Source organism: Achroia grisella, unplaced genomic scaffold, assembly GCF_030625045.1.
Source record: "Achroia grisella isolate CSIRO2021 unplaced genomic scaffold, CSIRO_AGI_Agris_v1 utg204, whole genome shotgun sequence".
Classification (NCBI taxonomy): Eukaryota; Metazoa; Arthropoda; class Insecta; order Lepidoptera; family Pyralidae; genus Achroia; species Achroia grisella.
Genome location: NW_026712703.1, coordinates 3901475 through 3920818, shown reverse-complemented (window position 1 = coordinate 3920818; position 19344 = coordinate 3901475). Strand labels below are relative to the sequence as shown.

Here is a 19344-nt window from a genome sequence, read left to right as displayed (position 1 = left end):
GAATAAAACATGATTACTTTTATTAAACATAATCTAAACATTTCTCTTGCCATATTCTTTGAAATTTTCTTTCTATTTTTCTGTTCTTAGCTAAAGAGTCACTAAGTTTAAGCAAAGAATTTTTTAAACTTTGCCACTGCATGAAACTGAGATGTTTGGTTAATGATTTATTGTCACTTTCATTCCTATATGTCTCCTCTGCTTCTAAAAATGTTTGTAATGTGGCCTTGTTAGTCACCTTGTCAGCAGAATGGTTTAACTTTTTATCATTTGTTTGAGGATTAAAAAAAGACTTAAAGTATTCCCTTGATACTGACTCACCCATGTCAATACTCTGAGACATACAAGTTTCAATTAATAATGGCTTCATTTCTTGAAGATTTGGTATCAGCTGTTTATTTATATCTTCAAATGTTTCATCATTTACCTCTTTCACATAATCTAATATGCTATCAAAAGTTTCCCCATCATCTTCAACCAAGTTGGAATCTATTGTCAAATGTCTTTTTTCAGACCAATCAAATCTGCCATAACAATCAATATTTTGTAAGTCAATCCATACTTCTATATTAACTGGCAGCTCATAGGCTGCTGGTAAAAAAATCACACCCTTCAACTGCAATTTATTAAGGTATTTGTATAAATTAGAATACCAAGAACATGCTTGTTCAAGTAATACCATACATATAGACCATACTCTGCTTAGTAGTGCATAAGGCATCAATGACATCCAATGACTCTCCCCTCTCTTTAACCTGTCCATATAAAAAATTGCAGCCTGTTTAGAACATATACATATTCTAAACATTATCTTTGAAAATGACATTATCCGAATCAATACATACTCCAACATTTGACGTGTTGGCAAATATGGCTCGTCACTCTGTGGAAGTGTAGAGGAAAAATATTCAACATCTTTCAATAAATTTATCTTCAAATATCTACGGAGAGCAGTGTAGACTTTCTTGAGATTTCTGTATCCTATATCATTTCTGAATTTTTTATCAAATTTATATATGAATCTGGATAAAAGTGCACTCTCCTCATGCAATGGTGATTGTTTTGATAAGAATGCAATTATATTATTACATATATCTTTCAGCTCATCAATATCTGAAAATATTTTTGAAAGTTTTTTAATACATAAGGATATAAGTAACTGGAATTGCCATATAAAAATCTATTAAAAATACTTTATTGTAGTTCAAGAATATGTTATCTATAAATAAGGAACTCAGTAAAAAGTATATGTGTATTTTTAAGTATGTATGTATTTTTTTTATATATAAAAGTGGCAATTAAGCATACTGCCATTTGACTGTACACATATATAATAGCTTAAGGATGCCTGAAACACCAGTGTAAATTTTTTTGGGAGACTTATGAGAAAGTAGATAGAGTTTTTGTCATTGGTACTAGTGTATTTGTATATATGCCTATGTTCTATGTCATATGAACGTAAAATTTAGGGACAGAAATAGTTTGTTAGATCTTGTGTTATTTGTATTATTAGAACCAAAGAAAATCTGTATCAATAGCAAATAACATAAAGATATATACCGATGCAGGATGACTGTGGTTGTGATGTATGTACCGGAGGGGGCAAAACTGATAGATCATTCCACGGTTCCAGCATCATCACAAGTAATTTGATAGACTGTGAAGTAATAAAAATGATCAGGTGATGTAATAGCTTCTTTCATAAACAGCATTGACACAAACATTAAGTGGTTTTATATAAAGCTTGTCTTAGGACTTAGGTTACGTTAATGTTTATATAGGAATATATATACATATCATATATATAAAATCCTTACATCAATCACTTGGCAGGAGTAGAGACGGATCTGGTAAGGTGCCCTGTAGTCACATGACACCAAAGCAAGTGAATTTTATACATATTATATTTTATTTTTTAAGGTTACGTTAATGTTTATATAGGAAAAGAGGCCGGCATCGGCTATACATCATTATTATGACATATCATATATATAAAATCCTTACATCAATCACTTGGTACAATTATTCTTAAAACAATCACCAATTTACCAATATTTTTTTATTTAGAATAATTTAGATTTAAATCTGTAGTTCATTGGTTAATAATACTTATACTAATATTTAGAACATACATTCACACCAAAATAAAAACTGTAATCGATAAAAATAACTATTTCATAAGTAATTATATTTTCTTTAGTATTTTTTTTTTATAGGTAATACTATTAGAGAACATAAATAATAATAATAATGAATTAGTATAATCTACTCACCTGTAGAAAGTGACAGCCGATCAATGACAATTTTATGACAATTAACGATTAGAATCAGTGTTCTGTGATTTTAATTCGACTCAATCGAATATGTAATTTATCGGTCAGTTCGCATTATATCGATGATTTCGCGATTTTATTTTTTTATTGTTATATAATATTCTTCCAATTCAGATAGTCAAATTTCTGCCAACAGACTGATTAACTAGCAACTGTTGTTGAAAAATATCACGCAAGAAATTTTCGATAAAATTCGATTATCCATCAAATTGCAGATCCAATAATCGATTTCAACTAATGCAATAAATTTGACAATTTTGACATAACATAACCTGTAAAGTAAGAAATAATGTGTAGACTGTAAAAGTAACGTATTTATTTGTATTCTTTTTATTTTGCCTGAACGTCCATTTCTTATTAGATTGTATAAAAAGTAAATGCAGTTTCATGAGTATTACCATTTTTGTTCTACATAATTGTCATACCTATTATACTTTAACATTTAAAATATCCACCCTTCTTTATTTTTGTGCTTAGGTAGTTTTACGTATATTTTATATTAATTTTGTATGTATAAGTATGTTAAACGGTGTTGGTACAAACTGTCTATTTTTCTAGGATTACGGTCCAGTAAAAACTAAACAATGCCAAAAAATAAGAAGAAGGAAACGAGTTCTAGCAGCGACAGCGACGATGGACCTGTTGATGTAAGCTAGAAAAATATTAAAGCGTTTAGTACAAGAATAAAAAAGAAAAAAATTATAGAATGTGCACTCGTATGCAATGTCATCATTTTCTAAAATGAAATATATTTATTTTTTTTATATCCAAGCCTGTACACGTGGCATAATACCGGCCGTGTTTGCCGGCATTTCCATTATATCTTGTAAATAAGAAAATATGTTACAAACCGCACAATATATAATAAATTCCAATACCACCAGCATGCATGTATGATGGAATTAGATTCACAATTTAGTTTTTAATAGGTTTACCTGTTGTTATTTGTCTGTACATTTTATATTTGATATAAATATTATAATTAATACAGTACAGACAATACCTACAATTAATAGAGTCTCTTAATGACATATCTTAGTATTGTGTAAACCTATATTTATGTTGGAGGTGAGATTCTTGTGGTGTGCTTTGCTACTTTATTATTTTAACTAGGTACATATTTTTAGAGAAATCCTCCACCAGAGAAAAAAGCCAAAACAAGTTCAAGAACAGATGACAAAGAGCCAACTTGGGTTTTACAAGGGAAGAAGTTGGTGAAAGTCAGAGAATTTAAAGGCAAAGTTTACATTGATGTACGTGAATTCTATGAGAAGAATGGTGAATTATTACCAGGGAAGAAGGGCATTAGTTTAACTCCGGAACAGTGGAGAAAGCTATTGTCTCTAAGTGATGAAATAAATGACACAGTCAGTACTATGTGTTAAGTCAAAATGTATGTTATTCTGAAAGAAATATACAACTCTATCTACTAAGGCCTGCTTCATTATTTCTATTAATTTAACAATGGTATGTAGGTATCATGAAATTTATGTCTAAACAGTACATCATGTTGTCTGTTTATGACTAAACAGTACATCCTTACAGAACTAATAACACTGCACATCTAATCATTTAACCATGTTCCTTTAATCTATTTATTTATAACTGCAGAGTTAACAATTTCATCTTCAAAATTAACTACAACTGGTACTGTGTGTTTTAACTTGTGGTTCCTAACATCAAAGTATGCATATTCATCAAGTTTGAAGGAATGTACCTACACTCAGATTCATTTTAATATACTCATGCATGTACATAGATGTCGCCACATGATTTAGAACATCATTAGGTTTGTAATCTCACAAGTTTTCTTTAGGCAATGAAAATTATATTGTTTGCTGGCCTGCACTAACGGTTTACTGTAGTGCTACATTAGTGGAAGGCGAAATAAAGTCAGGGCAGTTATCCTACAGTGGGAAATACAGCAGGCTTATTCAATAATTTCCTAAGGGAGGTTGAGTTGACAATAATGTATTGCTAGCAATGAGGTTGAGTGTCTCTATTACTGGTAGGGCTTCATTACAGGTAGGGCATTGTTAGTAAAGAGAACTAGTGTATTAAGAACTATAATCAATCACCTATGATAGTGCAAAGTTGATTACTACTAGTTTTATTTCATTCTGCAGGTCGTAAACAAAATTTGCTTACTTGTAGCACTAGAGGAAGCTGAATAGAGACTGCCTTTGACAAAAGAGTAGAATATTATATTTGTATATATATATATATATATATAAATATTATTCTGGGTAACATAGGTAAGTGAGAATGTAAATAATTTTAACTTGTCTGCAGCAAATTCACTTATAAAGTAGGGATTTTCAAATTAATGCAACATTACATTTGACTAACAATTTAATAACATAATCAAGATTAATTATACATCCACAAATATGTATATTGTATAAATTAAGACATGAAAATAATTATTGTTCCTTCAATTACTAAACCGCATCACTCCATTGAATAAGTTTCCAATATCTAAAAATGTACCTACTGTATAATTATTATTTACAGATGATATTTTTACATTCATATAATTACAATTACTACTTATGACCGCAATGCAGCATTGGCATATTAGAAGTATATTTTTCAATATGCATCTAAAACATACATCATATTGCAGTAGGTTCAAATTACCTAGTTTATAAATGTACAAAAATATAGTCAATATTCCTTATGGCTTAGATCAATTTATTGATAACTACATAAAACCAAGTTTGTACACATTTACTCATCTGGTGTTAATGCATTTGTTATATAAATTCATCACCTCTACAAGGCTCCCCTGGAAACCATGACAAATTCCTTGTGAATGTGTCATGGTGGCTTTGACTGATTTGACCTCATGCTCGTCTTCTTATTTGCCACTGGTGCCCTGCCAGCGTATATCGTTAGCTCAGGCGGTTGAACTAAAGCATTGTCATCCATTAAAAAGACTGTAAACTTGCAGGACTTACAGAATAACTGAAAACGAACATATACAATAGATCTTAAAAAGAGAAAATTTATAAATGTAATTTGCAAACGATAATCAAGTCCAAGTATGGAACACAGAATCTGGGAGGTGAGTGATACAGATAATGTTTCACCGGATGAGCCAATGTTACCGTTGGTCAAACACTATTTCAGGAGAAAGTATCGTTATATTATTTGGATATGATTCAAATTCAATACTACAGTTTCAATGACGAAAATGTTTTGTTTTTAATTTTTTTTTAATTATGATAAATATACATTTATTCAAATGATTTTCACATGGATTGTTTGAATAATTTTCAAATACAAGGTTTGTCGTAATGGGTATAAATTTTTTATGACGCTTGGTCATTAAACTAATTTAGTATGCGCGTAAGTATGAAACTTTAAAATCTTGTCAGACATTGCTGCATATCTTAGTATAAATTGTTCATGACATGAACAATTTATACTAAGATATATTGTCACTGGGTTTCAGGTTGCTACAATGTTTACGACTAAGTATGTTATATACGTGTTAAATTACAACATAGTTGAACTAAACAAAGTCCAGATACATGTCAAAAGTGTTAAACAACCGTATCATGCACATAAAGATTAACGCAGGCATACAAATATAACAAAAGGTATACATTGCGCATTTAGAGTTCATATAGTTATATAAAAACAAAATAAATAATTATTACACATACAATTCCTTAATTTATGTGTGATAATTACATTTGCTTATTATTTTTATCTTGAATCTAGTTTGGTAAGTAGGACAGAGAATTAGGTTATTTTCTCACACACATTTGTAATATTTATACGATATAGTACATTTATAATTACATGTATCAATATTTCATAGATAGTGAACTGTAAGTTTAGCTGCCTTAACATTAGCGCCTAAATATTTATGATGCGGAATCACCACAATCAAGGATTGGAATAGGTAACGAGATACAATAAGCAAGAAACCTTCGGCACAGCTAGTATTGCTACTCTAGTTTTATGGTAAGCCTTATTAAAATTGTTCTGCAATATTTTATTTATAACAGTATTCTGAACGTATTTTATAATATTATAAATTAAGAGAGTTTCTTGTCTGAACTGATTGATACTAAAGTAACAATAAAAATGGTAATGACTAAATAAAACCTCGAATTTATTTTCTGGTTACAAACACATATTATATAATGTATTAAGACCTATTTAGTGACTAAATAGATATCATTATTATCACAAGATGCATGCAATATTTATGTCATGATTTATTAAGATATTTTATTACATAGATGTATGTTTGGTGTTACTTTTTGTAGTTCAGTGTGTAATATTATGGAATAGTATTTCTATTATGAAGGTATAAATAGGATAGAAATGAAAATGTGTATATATTTTACTATGCAATAAGCTACTACTACTACAATACCATAATTCATTATGGGTTTTGACATAGATAATATTAATTCTAAAATATAAACCTTCGTTATAAATAGTATCATGTACAATTTCACAATTTGAAGTTTCTGGGTTTCGAATTGATACACCCAAATAGCCTAATAGGTACTAATATATATATACATATAAATTATAAAAAATATGATGTAAGACATACATTTATGCAATAAACAGAAGGCATAAAAGTATTCATAGATACTTAGTCTTCTCAAACCTGGCCCACAAATAATATACTTACCTAATTACTTAAATTTACCTTTTCCAATCCATATTTAAAATATTCGATATCAAATATCATTATAATGATAACGTATGACTAGGTGTTACTAGTAACTATTGTGCAACTTAAAGGATTTTTGAAGTAAAATAATTGACTAACTTACTTTTTCAGTAAAGACATTATTTGGATATTGTAGAGAAATTTGTAAAAAAATATTATAATATGTTTAAAAGCCTTAGAGCAGTAACCACACGATTTACATGTTTACAATTATATTACAGTAAAATAAAATTTGACTAAGGTACCACAGCACTTTTTTCATACGCGAATATTTTGAACATAACAAAAGTCTATCAATCACGAATAGATCAATTAAAATATTTTTTTTTAATATATTTTTTTATTACTCCTTCACAAATTTCATTTATATTTATATATATGTATGTTTCTTATAGCGAGACAATAATTATATTTAAATGTAAATTTTTGGTATCGAAAAAATCATTCAGGACATATAATATCCTTACAATTTGGTAAAAGTACAAATTATTCAAAAATTACACAAATAAATTAATAAAAACAGTCTAGCTTGTAACTAGTGACCATAATTTGTATTTAATAAATATGAAATGCCTTATTTATATCACTTGATTGTAACCTTATATAAAAGTCACTATAAAACCTGCTGCTCTAAGGTTATAATCAACTACACTGTTTATATTATTTGTAAATTTATCAATATTTATAGTCTGCACTAAGGTTAATATAAAATGCTTACCCCAGCCCAAAATAATTATCTACTCAGATCTTTTTCAGTACAAAGAGTATAAATGAAGGAGAGCCGTCAAGTCTAATATGGAGAGCTCGTATACAGGCATTTAGTCGCCTAATAAATTACAAACATATATTTATAAAATAATTCAAAATAACTTATTTTGTCTTTGGTTTTATGTGGAAACATGCTATTTTGAAATGCTCACACATTTCTTGTACCTGAAAACAAATAACATTGTATTAATAAGTAATATATAAAAGATTTAATGAAGGTAAGCAAGTAAGCAGGTTGTGCGATCGGTAGAGGTAAAACATCCGAAGTTCCGAAGATCGCATGAGGAGGATATATCAATAATAAACATCTATTTGATTATTCCAAAGTGGAAGAGGGTTTAATTTTGCTTTGTTATAGATTGTTTTTGATCTTTGGAGTAAAACAGGAATGTAAATTGAGTTTCAGGCGTCAGTCAAATTCGAGAGCTTGCCCTCTAAGCTTTGTACCTCTTATTGCATTTGAATATTAAAAGTTTGTAAGAAGTGACATTATTTTTACAACAGCAAACTAATAAATACATTGCTATTAAATTTCATCTTGTTTTTTTCATCAACAAAATATATCTATTATAGTCCCTTGATTTCTACGTCTAAGTAGAATAACAAAAAAATTGGAATACAATAAGGAGTGGCAAACCATCTGACGGTAAGCGGCAACTGTTCCCTATACACAGGATCAACATACAGACATCTTCGTGTTATATCCGTGACATCACTCATACATTCCCAAATTACATTTCAAAGTAAAAACAACGATATGGCTTTTATACTGTTATTGCAGTGCCCAATCTGCACTGTACAACAGAAATGGCTTATAAAGCAATCTGCTTGGCGGCTGAAATAGGAGAGACTGAGGTATCCACGCAGACGACTTCTCACAGTCTATTTTAACATATACAAAATATATAAGAAAAAGTTACTCACAACTTTGGAACCGTAGTAAATGTGCGCAACGGAGCACACGCAGCACAGCACGGTGAGTAATAAGAGCTCTGTCATAGGAGACACGTGGAAATAGAACACGATACCCATCACTAGGGCATATGGTATAAACAATCCATTGAACCCCTCGCACCTTGTATCACTCATTTGTGCCACGATTAGACGACACTGAAATAGAAAACATTATAGCGATTGCATTAACAAAATACAAATTATATTTATTCAAACAAACTGTTAAGTTTAAGCACTTCTGAAGAGTCATATTTTTAGATTCTGTCACTCATTCGGAAAGCTTATTCATCATAAGAAGAATGAGCAATAAATTTTCTCTTTTCAATAAATGCACATTAATAAGAAGGAGGCATGCGACGATCAATATAGAACCCGCTACGCTTTCATTCTTTATGTAATCAGATTATATTATCAGCACTAAGAATTTTAAGTATTTTTTAGCTTCTTTTACTAAAAAAACATTATATGTCATTTTACACTGTATAAAACAAAGCCGCTGTCGCTATCTGTCCCTATGTATGCTTAAATCTTTAAAACTACGCAACGAATTTTGAAACCTTTTTTTAAATAGAGTGATTCAAGAGGAAGGTTTATATATGTGTTTGTATATGTGAAGGTTTTTATAGTGTGTTGTAAATTCATATGTAATTTCCAAAAAATCAATTACTAACTTTAATTAAACGGTATTTAGGTCAAAAAAGGCTTTAAAAAAAATCATGAAGCATCAGTTTTAAACAAAATGTTAGACGAGAAACAATTTTTTTTAATATAATTATACTAATTCCGTGTTTCTACCACTTCCAATATTTACATCGCATCTATTACATCTTGCCAAATAGTTTACATAAGAGAGAGTACATTATATTACATCTTCTTGATAACATAATATATAGACTCCATGACACGTTTGTATATAATCTAATCATAGTATAATCTAATCATATCCTCGTATGACAACTGGCCTGATGTTTGTGGTGCTGCTAATTATATAACCGACAGTTGCCGCTTACCATCAGGTGTCCTTTTATATAATATTAGCTGTTCCCGCGACTTCGTCCGCGTGGAATTTAACTTTATTTTTCTAAAATAAAAGTAGCCTAAGTTACTCCTTATTACCTCAGCTACCTGTCAAAAAAAGTCCCGTCAAAATTGGTCCAGCCAAACAGACAGACAGAAAAAAATTGTAAAAACGTTATTTTGGTGTATGTACCGTATTTATATTCATATGCATGTAGTAAAAAACAATTATTTCAATATTACAAACAGATACTTCAATTTTATTTACATGTATAGATAAGAATATCTAGCAGAATGGAATTGGGTCTGAATCCCTGCGTTTCAATTCTACTATACATATTTCAACTAATGTTATTAACATAAATCCAGCAGATAACTCACATTAATGTTGGAGAATATAGTTCCTGTGAGTATGTAGAAAAGTCTTGGTCCGCGGTCTATGATATTGGTGGGAGAGTATAGTGCCCAAACTGTGCTCAGCGTGAAGAATGTTGCAACCGGGACCAACGGCCGTATTGCTTCCAAGAACGAACGCATCTTGCCAGTCCGGTCTCGATATGACCTGTTAATAAACATTAAATTAATTACCGCCAAAGAAAAATGTAAATTGTATAATAAATACTTAATAAAAAATAGGCAAAACTCGATAAAAAGTAAGCAAAACCATGATTAAGTTTGTAAAGAAAATGCCACTAGATATACTATTTTAAATACATTTAATAAATTAAATACTCATGCAATTGTGCATGAAATCTGCATACTTATTATGTACATTGGTTGTGGAATAAAAAGTATAATCCATCAGATTTAAAATTAGTATTGTTTTTGTTAACAGTTAATAATTAATAACAAGAATAAATTGTATCTACTGTTTATATCCACTGAATATCTCCATCAATACTCACTTGTAAATATTCCATAAAATTACAGTTTGACTTGTGATCATGGCAGAAAAGTAGAGAACTATTTCGAAAATGAATCCAGGCGTGATGCCACCCGGCAGTGTAATGTGCCATGCCTTGGGGCCAATCACAGACGTCACCAGTAATAAAAGGCAGGATCCCTAAATATGTAGGAATATTATTACTCATGCTGGTACCTATTTACTCCATTTTAACAATTTAATTAATATACTTTATCAGAGGTTAACCTGTCAGCTTATTTGCCACTAGGTACAATGAAATAAAAAAAAATAAGTATTTATATTTTTAGGGGTTCGAAAACTTTTGGTAGATATTTAAACGATATTTATTTTTCATATGTACGTACCTGCGTGACACATACATATAAGTATTATTTATTTATAAATACTATGCTATTTGGAGTGTATCATTAAACAGGTTAATAAGGCATATTACGGAGAAATCAAAACATATTCATTGGTAGTTCAATAAAGATATCTCATGATAATATTACTACTATCTATTGTAACAATAATTTTGTATTTATACCTACACAACACAAAAAATATGGCATATATAGATAATTATATATGAATAATCCTGATAATATCTGAATCCAGCTTTACACCACAAATAAAATTAATATATAATATAATATATATTAAACTTACGATCATTGTGAAGTCGTAACCCCATGGAAGGAACATGACTCCGGTGTTATATTTCTCCCAGTGGGTGAGGTAGAAGTTGATGAATATATTCCAAATAACGAAGAAAAACCTTAGAGGACTTAATTCATCCCTGAAAAGTTGTCAATGTTACGTTATTTATTAAAGTTACTAACATGATCATTTTAATCTACTGCATAATGCCTAGTCAGTCAGAGGCCAGTGGCGACTGGCCTCCATCACAAAACTTAATTTTTTTTATACCACTTCAGATGGTAACCATTTACCATCGATTGTATATCTCTGTAACACCAGGGGTAATCAACATGCCTGCTGCTGACCCTCACGAAACATTAATATACTCTTTGTTATATTTACACACTGTGGTCCACAGGTATTTCGGGAGGTAGTTAAAACTTTACAAAAGATAAGATAATTAGATACTTTTCTAAAACTAATCATCTTAATATTAGAAAAGTATCTACTTGTGTAAAAAGGGCGTACTGACGTGCGGTCTGATGGTAAGTGGTAATCGTATATTTGATGTGATGTATTCGTAGGTGCTCGATCAAATTCTAGACTCGTGTCTGGAATCCATAAATATCTATAAAAGTGTCTCAATTGTTCATAATATTTATCCGGTTGTATTTGCCCTAATCGGCTGAATTAAACCAACGTTTAATCAAGTAAAAAACGTACAATTAAAGTTGCGTTACACAAAAAGAAACATATACTATAACACCATAATCTTCGTGCCAATAGTTAGAAATTTTATGAATGAAATCTATTTATTGTAATTGTAAAAACCTACATTATACATACCCATAAAATTGTGTTTGCCTACTCACGCGATATTGACCTGTGATCCTAATTTAAATAAAAATAACGTAGGCCGGCTCACACCATACAGTTATAATTATGGTTTGTTGAGATTTAAAAAAATATATAATATACCTACCCATAACGGATCGATTTTTCATGAACTCTTATGCAAAACATGTAAACAATCGGATACTTTGTCACAATGACGTTAGTGCCAATTTCAAAGATTTTTAACTATTGTACAATAATGACGGCCTGTTTGGTCTAGCGATTTAGTACACCGACTTATTTCTGATATTTCTAATAGTTGTTTAGCACCCAACATGAGCTGTGCTTAGCTTTGGACTAGATGGAGCTGTGTGAATTGTCGAAGTATTATAATTACCTTCCAAATATGCTATATAAGCATGTGGGTATAAGAACTGCGGAGTAAGAATCCAAGCCATGGTCGAATAGTTCCCCGAGTGGGCCACTGGTACCTGTGCGTCGGGCCTGTTTACCGTCGATCCCATCTGAAATAATCAATAAAATTAGCTTTCATAATAAAAAAATATCTAAATTAGGGATATGGAGATATGGTTAAACACATTGTGACATTGTTTGATATTATTCGTGTGCGTAAAATTAATAGGTAATTGAGTTTTGTATTCCTTACTTTAGAAATGATTGACTGCCCATATAAGTTCACATAACCTATTTTAGGCCCTAAAGTAGTAGACAAGAAGTAGAATGTATGTGTATAGGTATATATTCTTTGCTAGGGTCGAATCTACCTGAATACGTAATTTAAAAAATAAATTGACAATAAGTAACAGACGTACAGATTTATATTCGTTTTAATAATGTTACTATGGAAATCGGCTTAGAGCACTAATACAGCTTAGTACACCAGGGCGCTAGTAGATGCCCTAATACAAGTGCTTACTAAGTAATCTATTCTAATCCATACTAACAATATAAATGCGGAAGTGTGTCTGTACAGCCTTTCAGCCAATCATGTTGTTCATGTGTAATAATAATAATAACTAAGGACAATTCACACAGTGCCGTCTAGCCCTAAGCAGAGCTTGTGTTATGGGTTACTAGACAACTGATACAAATTCAAAGAGATATAATACAACTCTATAAGAAAACCCCCAGAAACAGGAGGGAAGGGGATTGTTAGTAATTTGGACTAATAACCCCATTACTATTATTATATAGCACACGGTACGGTGAATTTGTTGCGATGGGCTAACCGACCTGACCTCATGCTTATCCTATCATTCTCCCAATCATCATGAACCTCCTCATTATCATCATCCGGTGCCACTAAATAAAATCCCCCCAGATACAAACTCATGTATCAATGTGTTTTCTGTTATTTATAAAAAAATTTTAGGTTTTGGTATCACTTATGGGCGGATGTAAACATATGGGCACGTGTACGACTATCAAGTGGGGGAACGGGATTGTTAATAATGTGGACTGATCTTATTGCCAGCAATGTACCATGTCATGTCGACTTCCACGCGGTTACCCCTGGAAATCATCGTGATAAATTCTTGGTGAATTTGTCACGATGGGCTATCTGCCCTGACCTCATGATCATCTTATCATCCTCCACTGGTACCAGCGTAAACCGTTAGCAGTGCATAATTCCATACATAAAAAAATACTATCAAGTGAGCCGCATTCTAGTTTGTACGAAGCCTAAGAACAATGTATGTATATATAATCTTAGTGTAGATGACTCCTTTAATACAACAATACAATCACAGGTCATAGGCTATATCAATAACCTGTCCTCTCTCATAATACTCCTATTGTTTCGTAGCTTAAAATGCAGATCAGTTCTAGCAATGATTGAGATCAGATTGGAAACTACTAAATGCGGAAACTAATTTTGATCCATTGCCATTAGATTACGCGTGTTGGCGCCTTTTTATACTCTTGAATGATAAAACAGCAAAGTTTTATTTCATACTAGCTACTCGCCGTGGCTTCGCACGGGTATACATGTAGTACCTATATATATAAACATTCGTCTAGAATTATTTTATCTATTAAAAAAACCGCATCAAAATCCGTTGCGTAGTTTTAAAGATTTAAGCGTACATAGGGACAGACAGTGACAGCGACTTTGTTTTATACTATGTAATGATGATTTCATATACAATATAACTACTAACTGATATCGATTTAGTGATATTGACATTAGACTTTAGAAAGACCTGCTGTTATAGGCATGAACCTGCCCTAAAGGAAAACACGTGATGAAGAATGGCTTATAAATAATATAGCTATATCCGTATCTACGTAGCAATGTTATTAATGATTTAATACTATATAATCAAACGACACTCCATAATTAGAACAAATTGATGAAATATATACATCTTATTATTTATCAATGCAGACATTTAACACCAGATAAGAAAGGGCATCGAAACTGTAGCTATCGTGCGTTCACTATTTGTAAAGATATGTATATATTGTTAAATATAGTAAAGACATTTTATTAATATGTTAATATTATAAAAGTGAAAGTGTGTTTGTTTAAAGTACGTTTAAAGTACCTAAACGAAATTTGACAACACGAAAGATATCAAGGCGACAGACATCGCCTACCTTTTATTTAAAAAATCACTTATAAACATAAAAATCATAACTTTATAGATTAATAAAGTGACGAAATTGGAATGGAAGTTTGTATTCGTTTATCACATTAACAATTTAACTAGAGAAAGTACTAATTCTAAGCAGACAAAGCCGCGGGAATCTGCTAGTTTGCAACACTTAATAGCAATTTAATTGCTCGCATAAAAATATTGAACCGTAACAACTATTAATACAATCAGTTATATTTTATTAATGTTTTTGGGAAGGAAAAATGGGAAAAATTAATCTGGATTATTTTTTACTCATTTATTGTTTCATTAACGCTATCCCCTAAAATCTATCCAGGTTTGTATTTGTATAAATGGAATAGCAAACAAGCTGACGGGCCATCTGATGGTAAGAGTTACCCGCCGTTTGTACACATAAATAGCACGTCACGTCATCATGTGACGTCCATGGCACCACTCATGCGTTGCTATTCCGAAGGACTAAAATATAATGCCTCTGTATCCGGTAATTTTATTGTCTTGTTTCCCCTCCTACTGGTTTACAAACCAAACTTCTTGGCTGCCGAAACATGGGAGGTGGACGACCTTGTACAGCCCACGTTAAAAGTTAAAAGTAGGTAGAGACCCACCGGATTAAGGGCCGAAAAACCTGACGACTATTCCTCCTCAAACATATCGCAGAGGCCATGGGAACCCTTACGCATACGCCTAAGACTAGGTCTACGTCTAGATCGATTACGTTGACGACGTTGAGTCATGAGAGCGTCAATGAATTAAACTCTACTAAAATTTATTTTCAGCCAACTATTTCAATGAAAATGTAATGTCTGGATGAATTGAATGATTACATCTAAATATATACTTTCACTGCAGTTTCTTTTTATCATAACATATAATAAAATGTCAACAAATGTCCACGTTGTCTTTAAGTCCCGAAACTAATTAGTTTTTAGAAACTATGTTTTCGTGCACGTTAATCAGAAACAGCTCAATCGATTTGAATGCCGTTTTTATTGAAGTATTCCAATTGATATGAAATGAATGAAATACAGTAAATAATAGTGTTTCCATTCCCATCGGTTTACAATACCCATGGTATTCGGAAAAATGAATAGCACGAGTACGACGTTGAGTGCACAGCTAGTCTATACTAATAATATTAAAAATTCGAAAACGTATTTTTCTGTCTTCTTATCGGTCTATTTGTTAGCCTTTTGAGACTAAACAGCTGTACATCTTAAAGATTTTCTTATTACGACGACGGATATACCTAGACTATTTTTCTATTAACCGCTAGTTTATATAAATTCATAAATGCACAAGTAACTTAATACATATGTTATCAGGACTGTCACTGAGTAGCGGCGAGAAGACTTCGTTCGCAATTACCTACATGAATAAGTGGACAACAATAGGCGAGTCGTTGAACTGGCTTCCTATACACAAACAATATAACACTTTCGGCTAAGGAGTGTCACTTGTAATGTAAAGTTACGATACTCGACGTCTCTCATCTATGCTTTTTTCATGTAAATTTACTTAGTACATTTTTTTTTCAGATAATACAGATAGCTTAGACTATCTATATTTTCTGAAAAAAAAATTTACAAATTTAATATTATGAAATAGTGATTCTATTATGGGCACTAAACACTGATATATATCAGGTTGTAAATAGATAAATGATTTTTTTTTATTGTGTGAGTATAGAATGTACACCTGAAACCTACTGTATATTCTAACAAGACACTAGTGGAGGATAAAGTCAGATCACTTAGTCAATTGTGGCAATTTTAACCATGATGATTTTCAGAGGGCACAGTGTCGATGTTGACCTGCTGGTATATGTTGATTGCACTGGGGTCACTAATCCCCATTACTAACCATCCCTACTCCATATGTTGAGGTAATGCAAGGTGTATAAGTAACATGTAATTCATCCCTTTCCATCCTGTGCTTTATTTTAATATTTGGTGTTTGAGTACTTGACGGCAGAAAATATTGTGGATTTGGAAATCAATCAATAAAAAATTAAAATAATATGAAATTATTATAACAATTTGATTTTAAAAATTGCCATTTCTGATCCCTACAAACACTATAAATATGAAACTGAATTTGATACTTCTTTGTGTATATCGATTCAAATGAGCAAAAACATGAACAGAATCTAGTAAGCATTTGCCCATTTTTTTTTTATTTATATAATGTAATTGTATTTAAAAAGTTATATTAATTGACTGATTATATTAAACAAATTAATAAAAAGTACAAAATGAAAACTGTTTATAACTGCAATTGATTGTAGTGACTTTCAACGCGGTAACTAAATATCCGAAGCTGGTTGCTACTTTTTGGAGAAAATAAGTATTGCAATGTGATTATTAAAACATTATAATTATTTATATGTCTATTTAATATTATTAATTTTAATATTTAAGAAACTTTCTTAAGTAAAACAAGTATTAAATACAATATGTATACATGTAAAATAAAGTAAGAACATGACAAATTTTCTTACCTAATGTGTATGCAACAAAAAGATTCACAGCTGACACAGCCCACACCCACCAAGGTATACTGTCTTCAGTTACATTCTCCTGCGTGAGGGCATGGAATCCATAGTCATAGTAAGAGAATAGCAGGAAATTAAGGACTGTCAGTAGAAAGCCAGTGAATGTTAGCAGGTTTGGTGCTACCCATGGTGGACAATACTGCAAACATGTTACTATATTAATAAGCTAACTAAATATAATTTAAAATCCTTATAAGTGCATTGTCAATACACAGACATCTTGGCTTGTGTATTCATAAACTACAATGAACTCACTTTTAAAATCGAAATTGGTTAAGATTAATTTGAAAAAATATATTGTATCTATATTTTAAGACAGTTTTATATTATTTACTCTATGCAGTGCTCTTAACATGCCAATGAAGCAATTACTATCTTGTTCATTACATGAATGGAAGAATAATACATTTTTTAAATACAAAATATTAACCCACAGGAGTGTTCTCATAAAAATAGCTAGAGTTAAGAGTTCCAGTTGAACTCATTCATTTAATATTCTATAATATGTACAATGTATAATCAATAATTACAAAGTATATTTTTTATTTATAATTAATTACTACTTGTGAAATCTCTACCAGCACCAAAATAATATATATAAACCTAACATGCACTATTATATTTCTAACTCTCACCTGTACACACCAGTTCCAAAATGGGTGCATTACATTATTGCTGAGTATACTTGTATCGATCGAGTTGTACTGGAATTATAAAAAAAAATATTACAATCAGTGTTACATAAATATATATCTATGATGGTTTTTACTGTAGAGTATTTCTGGGAATATGAAGAGGTAATACAAGAAGACTTATAAAATATGAATTCAGTTATTACGTAATTTGTATAATAATTTTCACCGCGTAGTTTTTTATTTAAAGTAAAACATAATTACCTTGTATTTTTCAAAACCTTCCAATTTGTCCGGCGACAGGAAACGACTCATTATATCAGAAGTAATATTAAAGATTTTTATGAAATAAATTCAATTTTCATAGTTTCTTGTTATGTCATATATTTGTTGAAAACGTTTTGATATATTTTTTTAATTGTTGTTTTTATTGCGTTGTCTGATTATATGATAAAAAATACACCCACTGACGTTAAATTCCACATGACAACTAGAAAAAAGATATAGCAAAGAGAACTGTGTGCATTCCATTTCTTGCTGTAATCTGTTCGGTTGGCTATGGGAAAATATGTATGTATTTGTATAATGTATAATAGTTTAATGCAATTAATTTTTGTAAATTGTTTTCATTATATATTTTTTTTAATAAACCGAAAGGATTTATTTATATTTTCGATTAATTCTATAACCGCTGTCACCGTACTGCAAGTGGAATGGAACGGAATCCAAGTCAACGACTAGGCGCGGTAAGAACATTTGCGTTACTCAGAGAGGGTAAACATTTTAGTATCAAAGATTACTTAAAACCTCCCTTACCTACTTAGGTACCTATTAATGGTTTTTACGTAGGTCTAGACTACTACTCTAGTGGAGTGTGAGTCGGGTGATCTCCACGTTGGTCTCAGCCATTCTTTGATCGCTCATCTTCTGGATTCGTTTTCGAAGAACGAAGGCTTGAGAATGACCAGGGCTACATTCTGGGAAATGGATACCTAATGATGCCTAAGTAACAATAAACCGGGTTTATTGTTACTTCAGACCGACGAGAGAGTCGGCGCAGGCTAGTACAGGGAGTCCGTGTGGGGCTCGTTCCGGCCGTTAACGTGGCGTGGATGAGCTGCTCCTGCCGTGACTCTACCTGTTGTAGAGCCCTGAATAAAGCGGGCGCAGCTCTGTGTAGTGAGCAGTCTTAGGGGTGAAGTCTGCTGTTTAAACAACAGGGAGAGGCTCAATCCATAAAACGGTGTTTTGACCCCAGCACTGGCGGTTAGACGGAATACCGTGAGGTTTTTAGTACGCATCCATCAACCCCGAGACGGACGAGTCTTCTTGAGCGATTGTCCCCACTTTAAAAAAAGGTTT

At 31.4% G+C, this 19344-nt stretch overlaps 3 protein-coding genes across 9 annotated transcripts; 1 reads left to right on the top strand and 2 right to left on the bottom strand.

Annotated features, from left to right (window-relative positions):
• Nucleotides 1-22: 22 nt before the first annotated feature.
• Nucleotides 23-2363, bottom strand: LOC131841947 (uncharacterized). 3 transcript variants are annotated; one of them, XM_059190355.1, is made up of 3 exons: nt 2274-2363; nt 1561-1657; nt 23-1113 (listed from the first exon to the last, which is right to left on the bottom strand). In XM_059190355.1, exons 2-3 carry the CDS (start codon nt 1637-1639, stop codon nt 23-25), a joined length of 1170 nt encoding a protein of 389 aa, XP_059046338.1. In that variant the 5' UTR covers nt 1640-1657; nt 2274-2363. The 3 variants fall into 3 exon arrangements, 1 of the variants encoding a protein (XP_059046338.1); XR_009357473.1 differs by lacking the exons at nt 23-1113; nt 2274-2363 and adding an exon at nt 2133-2211 and having other exon boundaries at nt 1393-1657; XR_009357472.1 differs by lacking the exons at nt 23-1113; nt 2274-2363 and adding an exon at nt 2005-2090 and having other exon boundaries at nt 1393-1657.
• On the top strand, nt 2290-3766 carry LOC131841945 (RNA polymerase II transcriptional coactivator-like). 5 transcript variants are annotated; one of them, XM_059190353.1, is made up of 3 exons: nt 2290-2376; nt 2892-2980; nt 3461-3766. In XM_059190353.1, exons 2-3 carry the CDS (start codon nt 2918-2920, stop codon nt 3716-3718), a joined length of 321 nt encoding a protein of 106 aa, XP_059046336.1. In that variant the 5' UTR covers nt 2290-2376; nt 2892-2917; the 3' UTR covers nt 3719-3766. The 5 variants fall into 5 exon arrangements, with proteins under 5 accessions (XP_059046336.1, XP_059046337.1, XP_059046334.1 ...); XM_059190354.1 differs by lacking the exon at nt 2290-2376 and adding an exon at nt 2493-2612; XM_059190351.1 differs by lacking the exon at nt 2290-2376 and adding an exon at nt 2494-2639.
• A 3604-nt stretch (nt 3767-7370) lies between these two features.
• Nucleotides 7371-18496, bottom strand: LOC131842006 (ethanolaminephosphotransferase 1). Its single transcript, XM_059190437.1, has 9 exons — nt 18247-18496; nt 17986-18054; nt 17297-17489; nt 12552-12678; nt 11348-11477; nt 10680-10837; nt 10156-10336; nt 8728-8913; nt 7371-7968 (listed from the first exon to the last, which is right to left on the bottom strand). The coding sequence occupies exons 1-9, from the start codon at nt 18295-18297 to the stop codon at nt 7906-7908; spliced, it is 1158 nt and encodes a 385-aa protein (XP_059046420.1). The 5' UTR covers nt 18298-18496; the 3' UTR covers nt 7371-7905.
• Nucleotides 18497-19344: the final 848 nt, after the last annotated feature.